The sequence below is a fragment of the Scleropages formosus genome, chromosome 15, assembly GCF_900964775.1.
Source record: "Scleropages formosus chromosome 15, fSclFor1.1, whole genome shotgun sequence".
Lineage (NCBI taxonomy): Eukaryota > Metazoa > Chordata > Actinopteri > Osteoglossiformes > Osteoglossidae > Scleropages > Scleropages formosus.
Window position 1 is genome coordinate 16,410,931 of NC_041820.1, and position 18,915 is coordinate 16,429,845.

Genomic DNA, 18,915 nt, shown 5'->3' on the forward strand with positions numbered 1-18,915 from the left:
GGCACATTGCTATGAGACACCCAAGAGAAGCCATGCTACACATAGAGGGGGGAGTTCTTGTGTGGCTTTTCAAGGCCTACAATGCTCATATTTCTGTTACTATAAAGTGTTTCTCAAGTTGACAGTTCCCTATGCAAAAATAAAAAAAATTACACATACCTGTGAAAACTTATGTGACAGAAGACTATATTGTGACCATCATAGTGCAAGTCAAGCCTGGGGTTTATTGTTTATTTCTCTAAGCGGTAGCATCGTATACATACATAGTATTTTGTCAACACATCAGGTTCTTCTACAAAGACCTGGAACTCCTTTTGAGAAAATGCTTAGGAAGATTACCGTTCTGTGCATCTACCACAAATGCAAAGAATAATTTAGAGCCAAGCTTTTTACCTGTAGCCCTTGCTCTGATGTCCACTTTACAGGTACTCCTCAACTTACAGCAGGGTTCCCTTCTGATGACCTTGGACCCAAGTCAACTTCATTGCAAGTCTTAAACCACTTTATACTGTATTATATAAACCATGAGGATATATGAACAATTACATACAGTAATGCTATAGGCACAGATGCTATGTTGTATAAACAAAAATCATTTTCACTTTCATTTCTAATTTTCTTTCTTTTTGCTTAATGCAGTACCAGAACACTGTTTTTGCTTGCTAGCCGTTGTTTAAAAAAAAAAGTATCTTGGAATCACAAGCAAAACGTTCTGTAAATAAATCAAAGAAATATAGGTGCTTTCCAGCACCACAGCTAGCCTATATTATTGTTCAGCAGATGGAGTCGTTATCATTACACATCATGGCCAAACACTGGGCCTCAAAAATAATCCAATAATGTTGATGGGGCGGTCGTGGTACATCACATATGCTGTAAGCCGAGGATGACCAGTACGGTATTCTGTCTTCCTGATCCTCTATGAGTAGAATAACTAGCAGCACCCATGCAACCTGAAGAGGGTGACTCGACTCTGTGGGACAACAGACTCTGTGCTCACTCAGCACCTCCCTAACCAGAGTGCTACCACAAATTACAGAACCACCACCTCTGTGTAATTACATGCCAGAGTAAGAGAAACAAGCAGTGTTCTTTACAGCCACTAGGAAATAAACTGGAACCATCTTTTTCCACTCAGCATATATTTAAAATTTTATTAGCTTACACATCTCCACCCACTACATCACAGCACAGGCCAGTTTACTGCGTACTCAAGCCTGGCTGTAAATTTCATGTGGCTCCGGTTAATCAACAACTTTAATCATCTAGTCCTGAGATCTGTCCAAGTCAATCTCTGCTGGGTCAGCAGACTCTTGTGCCTATGAAAGTGCAGAGAATACTAAAACTCTCCCTTTGTTGCTCCGTTTCTCTGCCAGCATACACCTAGATATCACCTGTATAAAATCAGATAAATTAAATTAGATGTACTGCCAGTTCCACCTCATGCTAGGTTTTTGTGAAATAATTCAAAATTCCAGGGGACACATCGGAGCAAAAGGTGCTGCTCTAGAGTCCTACAACAGCTGAGGCTGCAGTTTGAGGGTGAGCACTGTCATCGGCTACTTGAGACAAGGACTTCTGTGACAGGATAGTGCACTGGAGTGGTAGCAAATAATGGCAGAGCACCTGGACTGAGTGCACAAAACAGCCATTTTCATCCAGACTGCACCCTGTCATTTGCCGTGTGATGAATGGCACTAGTTAACTGCAGTGTCAATGTCACAGAAAATACAAATAAAATTCACTACATTTCATTTTACATTTTAATGCCTTTCCTTATTAAAAGCTCATTTTTACCATATTCTGTCCTGCCTTGAGTTTGAATGTATTTAAAAACTGAGCAAAAAACCATTTTAATTTATAACCATGCATTTATTGAGGATGGCCTAAATAGATTGCACTTGGAAGCCACAAAGTATCATTTTGTTATTAGTCACAAAAATGTTTTTAACTGGATATGAAGGAGGTGTGTTACTTCTTCCCTACTGAACTGTTCCCACTCAAATGTACCAGGAATGGTAAAAGAAAACATAAATACAAATCAAGAATTACAAGTAACTTTTGATGCTTCTACAGTTCACTTGAACAGGCTTATCGCTTATGATGGGTAAAGCAGTTCCTCCACAAGAGGAGGATTTAAATTAGTCATGTACAGCATTTTCTGTGGGTCTATTCAAGATAAAACAGAGGAGACTCCAAGGTGTTGCCCACCGAAAGGCAACTTGTCACACAAACTAGAGGGATTTCACAATCATGACCATTTGACATCAGAATTCAGCCAGGGCTATAATTAAACACTTGTGAACGCAAGAATCCTTTACATTCCAGTGCATGAAATGCACATAAATAACACCTTCCACACAAAACAATATTTTAATGAGATGTGACAGCTGAGAAACCAACCTCCTCCAAACAGGAAATTACATAGCAATTTGTGCAGCAGCAACACTGAGCACAAATCAGCTGCAGGGATGAGCTGCCATCACACAGAAGACAAAATGACACTGACAACCTTACTAAATATGAGCTGTACATACAGCCTTTACAAAATATAGAGTATTGATGGGCATGCAAAACATATTAAACCACAAAGGTCAGAGGCAGTACCTTCCCAGAATCTACTTGGCATGACACTCATCCCCTACATCAAGGGAGTATCTTCCACATTCTACTGAATTCCAAGAGAACAGTAGTTAGAGCAGTTGGAACTAGATGTAGATACTAGAGCATTTTAAATGTTTGATTTTGTTCTTTTTTACATCTTAAATAGAACGCAGTGTTTACTGCTGGCCTACCATGCCCACACTAAAGACTCAAGAAATGATTACTTATACTATAAGAACTTCCTACACCTTATACCTGCCAAACTGTATTATTGTTCTATTATTAAATTTTTTCTAAAATGTTTACTGTCAAAAGTAAACTAGCTCAGCCATTTAAGTGTCAAGATGAGCGTGTTAAGGATCTAAGAGAGTCTACTCACACTGAGCCCCAGGATACACCTCTGTGATGTCTCTCTTTAGAATTATTCCACCTTCCAGTTCTTCAAGTACCAAAAATCTGTGGATAACAGAAAGATGAGTACATAAGCTTTCTTACATATGCATAATTTGCCATATGACCTTACTGGAAGATTGCTTTATTATAATGTATGTAAATGGAATACACAGCATTATTCAGACTCAATACATTAATACTTTACAACTAATGCGTGAAGACAATATTATCTTGTACAGATAATTAAACAGACCGGGGGCAGCTTGTCACTGATTTAGGCCAAGTTGCAGTGTGATGAATGACTTTCCCATTTCCCATTACAGACACTTCAAGAGACAGTGGATTCATCAAGATTAACACAACAGTAATCATCCCTCCTATGTTTAATAGCCAGCACTCTGGTTCAAGACAGGGCTACTGTCTCATACAGTGGGAGCACTCGGTCATAGAGATTTTCAAAATGGCACACAGTACAGACTGGCATCACTTCTTTGTGCACACTACTTACCATCATCACCACCCTCATGTACATAAATGCATAACTTTAAGTACTTTAAACATGTATGCTCGTGTCATATCTACTGTAAAAGCTCAAAAGCTCACAGGTATGACACATGAAAAGTTCTGCTAGAGAGTCAACACATCAGTCAGTGACTTTCCTCCTGCTTGTCCTGAAGAGATTTGCGGTGGTAGCAGGCTGACCTTCCTTTCCCCAGCAGGGGTCCAGCTCCACCTGGGGAGCCCAAGACCTTCCCAGGCCAGCCAACATATACAGTGTAAACCCTCCAATGTGTCCTTAGTCTGTCCCAGGGTCTCTTCCCAGCATGATGTACCCCATATAACACCAATGACAGCTGACTTACAAAATACATAAACCACCTTAACTAAACCCCCTCAATACAATGGAGCAGAATCTCTGTTGTGAGACTCCAGAATTGCTGAGCTCCTCACCTTGAAGTCAACACATACCATGTTACATACTGTTTGTTAAATACTTTTACAGAACAAAACGCCCCTACTCCCTCCCCAGCAACCACTTCTTTCCAGTACTGCTTTTTCAATCATATTTTCAGTTAATAGACAGTAAGATTTGATGAATTCAACAGAAATTTCACTTCCCCAGTGAAATCATGGGCAAATGTACATGGGGTAAATGACAAGTCAAACTTCACTCATGGTGACAACTCATGTCATATTCATGACATGGCAAGGTATAGAAGTGGCTGATCCTTGCATTTTTCCACAGATGTCTTTGGGTTTCCACCATATGAAGTCCACACACCCTGAGCTGGATTTGAATCGAAATTAGGTCAAGAACTATGAGGCACCACAACGGCACATAGGCTCAAATGCTCTGATACAAAACCTGGTAATCTGGGCATCAGTAAATTCTTGTAAACTTGCAGAACACCTCTGGACCTTTTAGCAGAGATGGGATGTCTGGGTAAACATAATGTGCTTAAGGATAAGTCTGCATTGTTTAAAAATTGTGAAATATCCCCTGGGGAAACAAAACATGCATTCACCCATCCACTAGGGGGTACCCCAGCTCCTCAGACAGATGGGTCAAATGCCCATGATAAACATTTAAAAAAATCCCACAAAGTGATCAGAATAAAGCTAAATCTCAACTTTTGTGCAGAATGTTAGTGAGGGATAACATATGTGAAGGACATCAGCATCCACCATACACCCTTCCCTACCCTACAGTAAGCAGGCCTCCAATTCCTGTTAAAAGGTTTATTTTTGCAACGCTGATATTACATCTACCAGATCAAAAGGGAACTATTCCTTCAGCTTTTAACGCCTGCTGCCATCCTTGCACACTTTATAAATGAAAGTCAAATTCAATAATTAATTCCTGGGTGCATCAAAAATGATCTTTGTTCAAGCGAATAATGTCATTCTTAGCCTTATGGAGTCTCCACCACGGGACATGAGTTTAATTTTAGATGGACTGCTTTGAGGCCTTTGTCCTATTAATATTGAACATACAAATATAAAATTAAGTTACAAAAGAGGGAAAGCCAGACTAATTGATTTCTTTCTCAGTTCAGATAATCAATGGATTCAAAATTGCAAATCTAATCATGCCCAGCAAACTTGAAAAACCATGCATGAGAGTATTACAGAAACCACTGAATAAATATATTACATTGAATCATTGAAATCATTACATTCCTTTGTTCCAGTCATGAGCAGATAGAGACTCAAACTGATTTATCGTAATTTCAAATTGCTTATTATCACAGTTTTGATAAACATCATACCTACTCCCACCTGACAGCAGAATTAATATGATTCATGGTTACATGACCACAGACAACAAGGGCAAGGCAAAGCACAAAGCATGACTGTGCAAAAGCCAATACTCTGAGGTCTACTGTGCTTTTGAACTGGGCAAAAATCTGCTGTGAAGGGTAATATTTGTCATTGTAGGTGTGTTCACACTGCTAAACTCAACCCAGGGTGAATGGCTGTGTTTCACTTTCGAGCCAGTTTGAATCAGTAATACCTGGACCAAGGAAGAATAGTTCAACCTCAGAGACTCCTGAAACTGAAGTGCAAATGAAGAGGATTACTTCCTCCAAGGTTTCTAAAAGGTAATGTGGTTTGAGAGTTCCCACAACCTTCTTTTTGTATTAATAGGTACTGGCAAAGAGTATATTCAAGAATCGGTTTATCAGTGTGTGCTAACAGTTTATGTTGTTTTTGAAAAGCCATATCCTACTGCTTAACCATTTAAAGTTAATAACTACTGTGAGGGTATGGACGACGGATGGAAGTAGCAGTGGAGAATTGAAGTAGTTGGACCAAAAAGGTTTATTTTCTTTTACTAAAAGGTATTCCTCAAAACACATTAAACCCCAACCAAGTACAAAACAAACATTAAGTTACAAAGAACATGAGGCCTATGAGCCATGGGCTTAACCCCTTGTATCAACATCAATGCATAGCTCTCCTGTTTACTGCATGAGAGCGTCTACATAAGTTTGCATCAATTCACCCTCTCCACTAGTGCCCTAATACAAACTTATATAGCAGTAACTCCACCCTTCTGGTTATACCATAACAGTCTCAACTATTCCAAAGTACATTTCCCCAAAAATTACATCCAACATAAATACTAAAACATACAAACAATACAAAACATTTTCTACTATAAATATCCCTACGTTACAACTTATAAAAACATTTATCACACTACACAATAAAACACCCCTGCCTAGTTGGTTGTGCCCAAGGACTCCCACCTAGATATACCCCAAATAGTTCACTCCATCTGGTTTACAACACAAGGCACCAAACACAACAGAATACCAGACAGCTGCATGGTAAGGAAAAAGTCTACAGAAATGATCTTCTAAAAACAATAAATACATTCACTCTCCACAACCAGTTACATATACCTGCCATACCTTTATAAAAAAAAATATTATTAGTTAATGACAGACAGACAGACAGATACCGGTAGGCCTTTCCCGGCACCCAATCTAGTTCAAACAAAAAGTGTTAAATGGAATACTAAACCAGAACAAGCAATATAACAATAAAGGTAAAATGCATGTGACAGGCAACAGCAACAAGGTTCAGCATTTCATTGATGGTACTTTGCCGGCATCTTACTGATTCCTTGCAACCAACTTGCCTGTCACAGCTCAGTCTGTGACAACCACACATATATAAATGACGATCAGCACAGACTAACCACTGCTACCCAATTATTAGGCAAACCTAAAATATTATACTGTATCACTATCCTACATTGAAAAAAGCAGAATTTCATAAATTTTTATGCTTAAAGTTTGAAGCAGAAGAAGCGCTAGAATGAAAAAACATTCAACTCCAGGATGAATTCAGCACCAGAATATTTAAACATGTAGAGACTAAAAACATGAAGTGTGAGTCAGAGTGTTGACAGTCCAGTGTGAAAACTCATATTGTCGTAAAGTGGAGCACAAACAGATTTTCCATGAAGATCCATAGATCTGCATTAAACACCACTTTCCAGTATCTCTGAGTTGATATTGTGAGGAACAGCATCAGCACAGGGTTCAGACTGCAACAAATTTGTAAGCTAATGTATTTTTCAGTATATGGTGTACAGCTGAAAAACAAAATAAATGGATGTTGGTGTAGACCACTAAACTGAAATTCAAAGGAAACACGGTAACACAAATCAAAAGTCTTTAACAAGCATTCACTGACAGGAAAATATCACTCTCAGAATACACAACGTCTTAGGTTGAAACAGTGAAACAAAGCATATGGGCCATGTAGAAGAAACTGGCAATGCTAACGCAGTTCTACAACATTTTAAAGACAGTCCTCCCCTGCAGATGTTTAATCAAGCAGCGAACTAACCCTAAATTCAACAGTCCTAGAATTAAAATAACTGCAACAATTAAATAAACCAGTAGAATACATTATATAACAATAAAGAAATCAGTCTTTGCAATAATGTATTTCTCTATGTTTGTATTTTGCAACATAAATATTGTCTTCTCTGTGGTGCTGAATTCAAACCAGTCAATACAACTGTTTAAAAAGCAAAGGATAACATGCACAATGAAGTTAGCATTATTAAGCCTTTACAGACACCACTCATCCACGTTAATGTTTCTTAAAATAGTTGTATTACATTGTGCTTTCGCACAAATAGCAAAACGACAACCTTGAAAGAATTTTGTGACCATGTCCGACAGATGATCCAAGTCAGCATAGAGCGCCCTCTACAGTTAAACTGTTACAGAATTAGGAGATTATGGTGGATTTTCACACAAACTCCTGGCAACAGAAGCAGAAATCTTCCTGGAATGAAGTCAAGTGCCTGCACGAATGACTGTGAGAGGTTCTGCTGAAACACTGGCTTTTCCGACTTGGAAGGCAATCCTACTGTTCTCGTAAATGCACTGAAACGAGTGGGAAGGGTACAAAACGCCTGGTTAGCCAAACTGTTCAGGTTGTTAAATATCCGCCCTCTCATGGGGAATCCACAACAGTGCTCCTCATTCCTAATTAATATTAAACCACTTGACAAGTGGTGGGCTTAAAATAAACAGCCCAGAAAACATATAAAAAATTCTATTAGCTGAAATGATGGAAGTGGTGCTTAGCTCTGAAGAAGAAAGGCCTTCCCACAGGGCTCTGCAACAGAGCAGCTGGCACTGATGTATTCTTCCGGAGAAGTACAGAGCGCACTCAGCCTTGTGACTGGTGCAGGGAGACGAGCCCCCCTGGGATTCCCAGCTCAGCGACCATCATTGCAGCAACAGGATTCAAAGGTGCCAAATCCCTGTGTTAAACCAGCAGCGTGGCCAAAAGGAAAATTAAGCGGGAGGGTCAGCTGACCCCACTCATTCTTCCAGAGCTGGCAATACAGACCCAGGTGCTTTGCAGTTTCTGCTTTCTGTACTGCTGAGTGCAGCTTTGTGTCTGGTGTGGTTAACTGTAATTCTCAATAATCCTTTGTGAAGGCGCCCCCATCACACCCCAGCAGGCTCTGCATGCATACAAAAAGCTTAGCTCCAAGTTCACATATGGAACACCCCACTCGGCCTACACCTCTTCTCTCAACCATTCAAAAAACTCCTCCTCAAATAGATGAAAAACAAAATTATTGAAAAAAATATGTAAATTTTTTTTTTTTTTTTTTTTAACTCCTACTTAAAAAGCTTAACTGGAGTTAAACTGTTTGTCATTCACAATGTGTACGTTTAAAAAAAAAAAAAGCTGCCAAGTAACTTGTTTTTAAGGCTCCATCCATTCATACACAGTCAAAATAGATCCATCAGGTGAGATTCCCTATGTAAAACACAACTGAGTTAATATTGATCCTGAAGGTATAGTTTGACAGAAATGAGCTAATCCTCCTACACACAAAGTTACCATGGGCCAAAGCCATGAGCTGCCGAAAGCACTCTATACCTCTAAAGAATCAACCACATGCACAGCTGGAAATCTGTTACAGGAACGCTACAAAGGACCAAAGCTCATGTGACTCTACAATGGCATATAAGTCACTGTCAACAAGACACAGCCCTGCTTGGTCTTCATTTCCAGCTGTGATTAACTTGAGATTTGTCATCTGGGAAACTTAAGACATTTTTATTGTCCTTGAATCCAACATTTTTTGGAATTTTAGCCCACATCCTTCCTTCTATTAGCTCACTTCCCATATATTAGCATCCACAAGAGTTGAAGACTTATTGGTGAACTGGGCCAAAGGTCAGCTTTGTCAGCATTCCACTAGTCTCTGAAGGCATTCTGTGCCATAAAATGGCACACCGTTTTACCTTGGTTTTGCACATGTATGAAAACACAGTGGCTATGAAACAATTTCAAATACACACAGAATGCCTGATATACAGTGCCAGAACATTCCTGTAAATAATTCCCGATAGAAAGTAGAAGGGATAAGGAAATAAACACATTCAAAGCACAATATGAAAAAGATGGATTTAAGTTCCCACAGTCCAGACATGCTGTTCAAGTTCCCCCATAGTGTGTGAGTGACAGAGAGAGTGTGTTCCACTGATGTATGGATGAGTGACCCAGTGTAAATAGTGTATCTAGCAGTGTAAGTAACCTTGGTGAATAAGGTGTGTGTGCTAATAACACTACACAGAATTCATTGAGAGTCACTTTGGAAAAAAGCATCTGCTAAATAAATGTAAGTTCTAAAGGTTTGAAGTAATGATACTGATTGGGAAACACATATAGCATGCAACATGCCATCACGGAGAGCAGGTAAGTGACAAGGACAGACTTTGTCACAGCAGAAAGAAGGGCACTAAGTCCCACCACAAGAAACGTAAGACTTCACAACAAAGTACAATATCAACCCGCACTCTGACTAACAGCACCACTTACATAATGCACTGCCACATAAACAAATGACATTACGCTATTTTGAAAGATGATTCTGCAAGTGCCTTCAAATTGCCCTTTTAGCAACTTTTCTTTTTTTTTTTTCCCCGAGACAGCAAGTCAGAATCCTTTGCCAAACGCTGCTCATCCCATTGCCTGGTTGTTAGACAGGTGGCTGTAATTCTGCACAGAAGAGCATTACTAATTGCTTGCGTTTCACAAAGGACAGGGAACAGAGCCAGAGCTGCACAGAGTGAAGGTTAAAAGTAACAGTGCAATATAAGAGATAGCTTGTGAAATCATTTAGGTCACCTGCGCACACCTGTATTACAGCAGCGTCCTCCTGTAGGCCAAGATCAAGACACCTGTATCCTGTGCTTGCTCAGCCCACGTTCTCATGCTTTACCAACTGAAGCAAAAGAAACAGCATCTCTGAAGCATGGACCATGCCAGCAGAAAACAAAGCTGGCATTCAAATGGTGGCCGAGTCAACTGTCTCAGAGGGGGGCTCAGAGAAGCCCATATTCGATTCATCTGATTTCCGCAATGCTTTTCACACAGGGAGTTCTTTGTGCACCTAAACACTGAACTTCAACATCCATAAATTCTTGGCAGCCAATGTACCAAACACTGTATTTACAGCAGACAATCATTTTAAATGTAAGAACAGTACACACAGCCCACAAACACTGGGGTCCTGTAGAACAAAAAAAATTCCTAAAAGGGGTTATGAAAATATACACCCTTTGTCATACAAGAATGCATTATTCAGTACGATGGTGTTTTTGCCAGTTATGTGGTCATTTTTCTTCCATATCAGGTATTTCCTTTTGCACAACAGGTTGTATCAGAGCTTGCATCAGCCATTTTGGGACAGAGATACATAAGGTATCTCAAACCCCAAAGGTCTCCCCCCCATCCATTCAGTAAATCTCTATTTTCTGACAAAATCTACTGTATTAATCTGTGCGATACCTTGGAAACAAATTCCATCAACACATTGTCCATAAGAAAAACCAACGCTATACTTCCCATTTCATATCACACTGAGTCTCAATCAATCACAACCACTGAATTTGGTAAATATAAATTTACCATAGGGACTTAAAATGTTAAGCTACTTGTAGTTATTTACCCATTTATGCAACAGAGTAATTTTTACTGTATCAATCCAGAGTCAACCTTTGATCAAGGGTACTGCAGCAGGAGCAGGGATTCAAACCTATATGCTTTCTGTGCAAAGCAGCAGCTCTAACCACCATACTACCTGTTGCTTCTTCATACTAACTTTAAGAAACTATAAAAATGTATATTAACTCAATTATGTGACTAAAAACCTCTTCTAAAACTTGAAAGCCCTTATTTGGCTATAAACAAAGGCTTAACCTACATTTAATTGTGATTATCTCATCTGTTTCTTTTGCAATAAAGCATTTCTAATGCCAGTGTTCATCTTCACAGAGTGAAAGAATCAAATTATCCAAATGTCTGTGTCTAACATATACCTTGCATTGTGTCATATGCTCCCTGGACAGGCTCAGGACCTCTGCAACTCTGCACTGGAAAAGTGGTTATTGAGAATGAATGAATGAATGAATGAATGAAATGCAAAAAAATATTATTAAACATGTAGGCGTTACCATTACCATGCAAAAAAGGACTTATTTTGGTATTTTATTTTACATGACATTTTTCACTTAGGAACCAAATATTCTTTTCGTATAATAAATAACGGGACGTGAAAGCCATCACAATACCGTAGTAATCACCATAATGGCCTTCCGCATATGATATCTGTAACTGAGGATAAGAAATTGCAAGATGCTCAGCTGTTTCCAGCTGCAAGTCTGAGGAGAGACAAGGTCAATGAATGTACATCACCTAGTGTTTCACCAAGAGCTCCATGTTCTGATCATCACTGGATCCCTTGAATAACAGGCTTGTTTCTCACTAATTGCTTTGGCGCCAATTCCCTCAACCAGATTAACAACCGAATCGACCTCCCTCTCAATAATCTCACCTGTAACTGTTTCCCTGCCCAGAAAAACACTGAACGTTTCTCCCCCCCCCCCCCCAATAATCTTAAGAAAAGTATCGTGTACAATCCAACCAACCAACCAACCAGTCCAGAGCAACAGCTATGCACATATAGTAGTGTTTTCGCTTTTATTTCATGACATTCCTGGTAGGAATGATGACTTTGTGGAATTCACTGAAGATCTGCCGAAACTGAGTAGTGCTTAAAAAATAAAATAATTCTTCCGTGATCCACAGAGTAAAAAAAGCACCCAACTTACTATGCTTAGGCGTCGACGTTATTTGAAACTAAGTGATAACAAAAACGGGTCAGTCAGTGTCAGAGGAGCTTCGTTGCACGTTTTCTGACTGAAGGCAAGATACTCAAAACCGAGTTGTTAGTGAGAAATCTGAATCTTATTCACTGATAATTAACAATTTGACGGCATTTTCCAACTAGTTGAAATCGCGAGACGCGAAAAATAAAGTTGCACTGACTGACTGTCGTCTAATGGACATGCGCATAATGATGAGGTTCACAAAGCAGCAATTTTAACGTTTCTGAGGAATTTTCTTCACTCACGGGCAGTTTTCTGGCTAACTAAGGAGGATGTCCTTTCAAAAAGGTGTTTAAATAAGCACCGGTTTAGTGTTATTTCTTATTATTCTTAGTTGTTGTTGTTGTAGTAGTAGTAAATGTCGACATTGCCGCCTACTCACCTCACCTGTCTGTCTGTAACAAGTAGATCCGGGTACTTATTCCCGTGTGTATGACCAAAACCAACGTTTACACTTGTGCAACTTCGTCATATTTAAATTAAGGGCAAATATCGCGAATTCTAAATGCGGGATGGCATTCGGACGTTTGTTGACGCCCTTCCGAGTGCTCCGCGTGTGAGGGCGTGTGGAACTGTGAAGGACTCCTCCCGTACAGCTGCTTGACTTCTGGAGCCCCGACCTCCACATGATCTCTCTTAAGTTCAAGGCCGTTACTCGTTACTGCAGCCTCGTCGGCCCTAGTCCGTGAGAAGGGTCTCCTGGGCGCGTGTCCCGCTTCCGTTCGATCAAGATCAGGGCGCGCGCGCACACGCAAAGGTTCAGCGAGGACCTTCCGTCACGCGGAGCCGCTGGGCCAGCGCGTGCAGAGGCCTGCCTGAGCAATCACGTTACACTTGCTCGCTTCATTTTTTAAAAAAAAATTAAAGAAAACATATTTCTGAAATGCCGTCACACTCATTAATGGTGTTAGTCCCCCTCTCACATGAAACTATAGAGTATAAAAACACTGTTTCCTGTAGATAGTTTCGGATAAAATGCCATTTAATGAAAGGACCAAATGAAGCCAGCAGAGAGGTTCTCTTTTAATGTTTCTTTTACTTGTTTTTATAAAAAGCAGATATTTGCAGTACACGGTAACAAAAAGCATAGCGAACAGACCATCCTGGATCTTACACAGCTTTCAGAACATGGTCTCAACATGTAAACAGGCACATACATCCAAGTCTGGACGGTGGCAGCGTGGTACAGCATCCAACCGCCAACAGAGCACAGCGCCCTTTCCTCAGCGGTCTTCATTCGCACGCCGGCACCGTCGAAACTCGAACGACCGTCTCCACAAATCGTCTGCCTTGCTGGAGGATTCTGATCCAGTTCTGGTTACGCGCAGAATGATCCGCTTGCGAGCTTGCCGAAGCGCTTCCTCTTAGCACGCTCTTTAAAGTCCATGGGAATATCGGCGCCCGGATGGAGCCCAGTAGTGAGCCACGCCAACGGGATGCGACTGTATTGGCTCTGACCATCTTGCAGATGTGAAGCCCCATCTATCGTTCCGTTTCTGTTTTGTCGATGCACTTCTCGTATGTTTGCTAACAGCGGTGCAGCTCTACACTCCTGAGCCTTATTTCTACAGAGCACGAAAGAGCAGTATGCTGAGAAAATTAAATCCTTGTACATCCCGACTGACTTCACGCAACGCCCTTCCTCTACCAAAGGCTTCTTAAGGACAAAAGTGTCTGACGTGTGAGACAAGCCCTTGTGTGCTCACTAACCAACTGTGCTTAAGTGTTGAATGTAAATATTGGTCATAGTGCTTCTGCGTAAAGTGGCCATCCTCCTTTCGACCCTTGAAGAAAGTAGTGTCACAAAAATTAATGAAACGTGTGCAAGAAACACACTGAAGACAGTACCTTAAACGTGTTCAGATATAGGGAACAAGGAGGCTTTTCACCTTAAATAAAAGTATTGCAAGGTCTTATTCATACAAAAACAGGCATACACCATCAAGGTGTAAAAATGACAAATATTTAAAAAGTCCAACTCAAAGAAATAAATTAATTTCATATTTATAAAAGCTGGTTACCTGTGCTTTCTTTTCTGTTAAGTAATTTGGTATTCTTTTGTCGGGGTGATAAGATTCTCTAAAGCAAATTTTATGTATGCTGAAACAATTCGTCCACAGCAGACTGGACCGCCTTTGCCGTCCACACCGTTTGTGGTGCTCATTCGCTGAATACAGGGCTGTGGTCCAGGCTAAGAGTTCATACCTGTTTTATTCATCTGCTAAGGGCTGATAGAAATGTTTAGGTTCTTACAGATGGCGGTTCCCTCTGCACTGTTAAGTGTGGAGACAGCTGGACCACAGAGGTTCAAGATGAAGTAGTCAAGAAAGCACATCACATTCCATTTTTCCTTATTATAAAAAAACCACATTCACCCTGCTCTCTGCCGTTTGCCATAGGTCTGCTCAAGCCACCGCCTGACATCTTTCAGATGGTAAAAAAACGGTCCCTTTCCACCTAAGTAGGCAATCTTCTTCTTCTGCACAATGCAGACCCTTTCGTTGGATACACCGTAGGCTACGTTGGCATTGTTGTCCATGCAGTCAGCCACCAGGTGGCACTGCGGGGGCAGGGCAAAATGCTCCAGTAGCCTGTGAGCGGCCAACATGCGTTCCTCCAGGCTACGGTGCTTCTTCACCTGGAATGCGTGCGATTCCATGGTCGACAATGCCCAGCCATCAGAGGGGTGAGCCTCTTCAATGTAGACCAGGAGAAAGTCGGCCACATCTGAGAACTCCTCCACCAGCCGCCGGAAGGCAGGCAGTTGGCTCACAAAAGGGGGTCAGGAGGCTGAGCCAAAGTTGACCACCAAAGGGCGGTCAGAAGACTCAAAGTCGAGCAGGTGGCACTCGTCTCCAGTTCTACTGCCAACGCTCCGTCTCCGGCTCGGCGTGTCGGGAACCTTCACCACTTTGGAGTTGGGGGCCTCTCCACCCAGCTTCACCTGGAGACAAACCAATGTAAAGTCCCGATCAGTTTTATTTTGCTTCTTTTTGTTCAGCAGATAGATCCCCCCATAACGATATGGATACAAGAATGGAAGCCAAGAATCAGTATTGAACACCGTCTTTAAAACTGGACGTAAACCATTTCATTTTCTATTAAAGGACATCTATATGCTGAAAACTTTCTCTTTCCCGGGATTTTTTTCACTTAGAAATGCTTTATATCACAGTGTTTGAGTAAGCCTAAACTTGAGGTTTACCAGCACAAACATCATTGGAAACTTCAGGACTGCATATGCACCGAAACAATACAGCTGTACCCATTGAGAGAGCAGTGGAGCAATGTTCTGCAGCGGTGGTCACCTTACAGCTACGAATGATGCTTCAAGCACTCATAACTGGGCCAACAGGTGACTTTAAGTCTCTTAACCACCAAGAGGGAAAACAGGATCAAGTCCACTGCGATCCCAGTGCAAACAGGAAGAAAGCTGACAGCAGAAATGCACCTGTATCCAAAATATTCTACATCTTATTATTTCATTATTAAATGGTTCAGCCTTTCTGTGAGAGTGTAGTTTTCTTTCTTAGACTTTTTGAAAGTTCTGAGTGGGATCCCCAGACTCCACAGCAACGGTGACAGATATTTCCCATTTGAAACAATGATACAGTAAGACCTCATGTACAGTAAACAGCCTGATCCAGGTGGATTGTTTTCATTCTACAGATATAAAGAGCTGCATGGCAACAGATACTTTTGCTTCAGATTTCTAGCAAGACACTGTACATAACTTATACACAAGAAAACTTGGTAATATCCATAAAACTACATTTTCCAGAAATGCTACATTAATTAGATCACTGTTAATTAAACGTGACACAAGTAATCAATTAGACTGCTGCACAGAATGGACGTATAATCAGTTTTCAGGATTCTAACAGTTTTCCTGTTGATGGATGTCAGAAGAGATTGGTTATCTGAAGAAAACCTATTCCATGCCTTAGTGAGAGAATTGTACTCAAATTACACACACACAGTCTGAAACCGCCTGTCCCGAGCAGGGCTGCGGCGAACCAGAGCCTAACCCGGCAACACAGGGCGTAAGGCCGGAGAGAACGGGGACACACCTGGGATGGGACGCGAGTCCGTCGCAAGGCATCCCAAGCAGGATTCGAACCCCAGACCCAACCAGAGAGCGGGATCTGGTCAAGCCCGCCACGCCACCGTGCCCTTATGTACCCAAATGAACACAGAACTATTTATTACACTGTTCTCACTTATAAGAGTAACACTGACTACACCCCCGGTACTTGGCTTGCGCCATCATATTACGGCTCAGTAGCCAATGGCTCCAGTCCAGACGAGGGGCAAAGTTCACATTTTTCCAACAAGTGGGTAAAAGAACTCCGACGTGCATTCATCCAACATCAGATTCCATTAGCATCTCAACACAATAAGCTGCGACAACAAAACTGATAAATATACACACATGATTTATACCCACCTTTTTTATTATTATTATTATTATTGAGCAATGTTTCATTTGCAGGGGGAACCCGAAGAGGAAACTGTATCAGTCATTTTGTGGGGCAAGAATTATAGTGGGTATCATTCCTTAGAACTGGACTGAGTGCTGGAGGCTGTTGTCTTTAGTCTCACTATGTGATGATTACATAAGGAGGTGCGCACACACTGCAAACAGCCCTACTGGCGTGGACACAAGTGACAAGGTGTGTGTGTGTGTGTGTGTGTGTGTGTGTGTGAGATGAGCGTAACCCGAGCAGGGCATCCGAGCGAGGCGCGTGCCGCCGCTCACATGACATGGTTGGTTACCTGCTTGTAGGCGTCCAGGAGGAAGCTGTTCCACACGGAGCGCAGGCCGGCCGAGGTGAGCGTCCGATGCCACTCGCCGCCGCTCGAACCCGAAGCCGAACCGCAGCAGCTGAGCAGCGACACCACGCGCTTCAGCAGCACCACCGAGTCGTAGAGCGCCAGGAAGAGGCAGTTCGAGAAGAAGCCCGGCAGTATCTGCAGGGTCACCAGCAGGTCCACGCTTAACGTGCCCATTTTCGTGTCAGTGGTGGAGAAGCGTGTCGCGTCGCGTCGTGTCGCGCCGTGCCGTTTCTACCTCTGCGCGCCCATCGCGCTCACCTACCTACGCACGCGCGCACGCGGTATCACTGTACGTGTGCGACACGCTCGAACCCGGGCTTCCCGAGCAATCGCTCGCGTTATCTGAGCGCTGAACGCGCACCAAGGCACAAGTGCGCGGCTCCTTCGTCGCCCGCGTGCGTTGTCCTCGCTGTTCACGCGGCACACGCAGCCGTCCCCAAACTTCTGTCCATCCCCCGCTGCAGTTAGCCGCGTCCCCCGGCGGTGAGGGACAGGGCTCGCGTGCGCCGCTCTTTATATACCCTAAATCAGCGCGCCGCGCGATAAAACTCGTCTTATCTCGTGCTAAGATCATGACGTCAGAGCTAAGGCTTTCCCTCAGGACAGGGCACGGATACACCACACCGCACTAATCTGCAGCGCACTGCGCGATTGGGCTCTAAACTTCACCACAGCACACCACACTACTACTACAGTAAAGTGAAGTAGAAGAAGATGGGACATCGCGCGACTGTCGCAGACACGAGCGAGGCGCGCGCGGCGCGGTGTCGGAAGAGTCCCGTCACCGTCAACTGTCACCTCACCGACTGTCACATGTGGCACACAAGTTTCACACCTGACGGGGACCAGAAGTGCTCTAGGTTACACTTACAAGTGTTTCAGGTGTGCAAAGTACAAGGAGAGCATCCATCCGTGTTGCCGATCGATTTCTGTTCTACCTTTTTATTTGAAATAAAAAACAAAAAAAAACCCAAGTACAAGTTACGTACGACTGCGAATAAATCGGGGGAAAGGAAAGGGTGTAAGTAACCTGTGCGAAAAACATCATCTCAAGTGATGCGAACACAGCGCTGTTTGAAAGGTAGGTTTTAAAAAAAAAAAAAAAAAACTTGAGCTACTCGTGCAGGTGTTTCCAAAAGACAAACTTTTTCATTTGGCAATCTGGCGTTATTAATGTTACTAATCAATCAACTGTTAATTAATTTAGGTTTTATTCCACGTAGGCTACTATAAGGAAAACATACATACAGGTACATAAAAGCTATATATTGCTGTGACATCATTTCTAAAATCTTTAAGTTTTAATACCGAATCCAACATACTGATTCATAACTTTCTGAAATAGAAATGAGACCTTTTTACTCCTGGTACTATGAAAACTTGATGTTATTTCTGATTGAGGAAATGATGAGACCACCGTTAGTGCGGAATTGTGAGCCGTTTCCTTATTTACCCTGAAAAAAAGGTGTTGCGTGTGTTGACTGGTTAGACCAACGTTGGAGTTTCCACCTGTGTGAAACATCCTACCTGTGCTTTTATTTACTGTATAATCTCAGCTGCAGAGGGGACACCAAGTCAAGGAAGCTCTAACCCCGCCATGACTTGTCTCAGCTGGCTGCGGAAGTCTTAACCGTACCTCACAGTTGCTGCATGTGTTCGACAGCCTCGGAGCGTATCTGGGACATTTAACAAATGTTTCATGCATTTCCAAACACCAACTGGTCCTACTTCTGCGCAAATGGTTTTCAAGAATTTCCGGCACTTCCTTTCAGCGCACTGTCATCTGTCACTCATTCTCCGACCTCTATCTCAGCAAAATAGCAAAAGAAGGTTCGGGAATACGGTCTTTCTGCAGTGT

At 42.1% G+C, this 18,915-nt stretch overlaps 1 protein-coding gene across 1 annotated transcript; it reads right to left on the bottom strand.

Moving 5' to 3' along the window:
• Positions 1-13,231: 13,231 nt before the first annotated feature.
• On the bottom strand, positions 13,232-18,291 carry dio2 (iodothyronine deiodinase 2). Its single transcript, XM_018727349.2, has 2 exons — positions 16,998-18,291; positions 13,232-15,165 (listed from the first exon to the last, which is right to left on the bottom strand). The coding sequence occupies exons 1-2, from the start codon at positions 17,229-17,231 to the stop codon at positions 14,593-14,595; spliced, it is 807 nt and encodes a 268-aa protein (XP_018582865.1). The 5' UTR covers positions 17,232-18,291; the 3' UTR covers positions 13,232-14,592.
• Between the last annotated feature and the right edge of the window lie 624 nt (positions 18,292-18,915).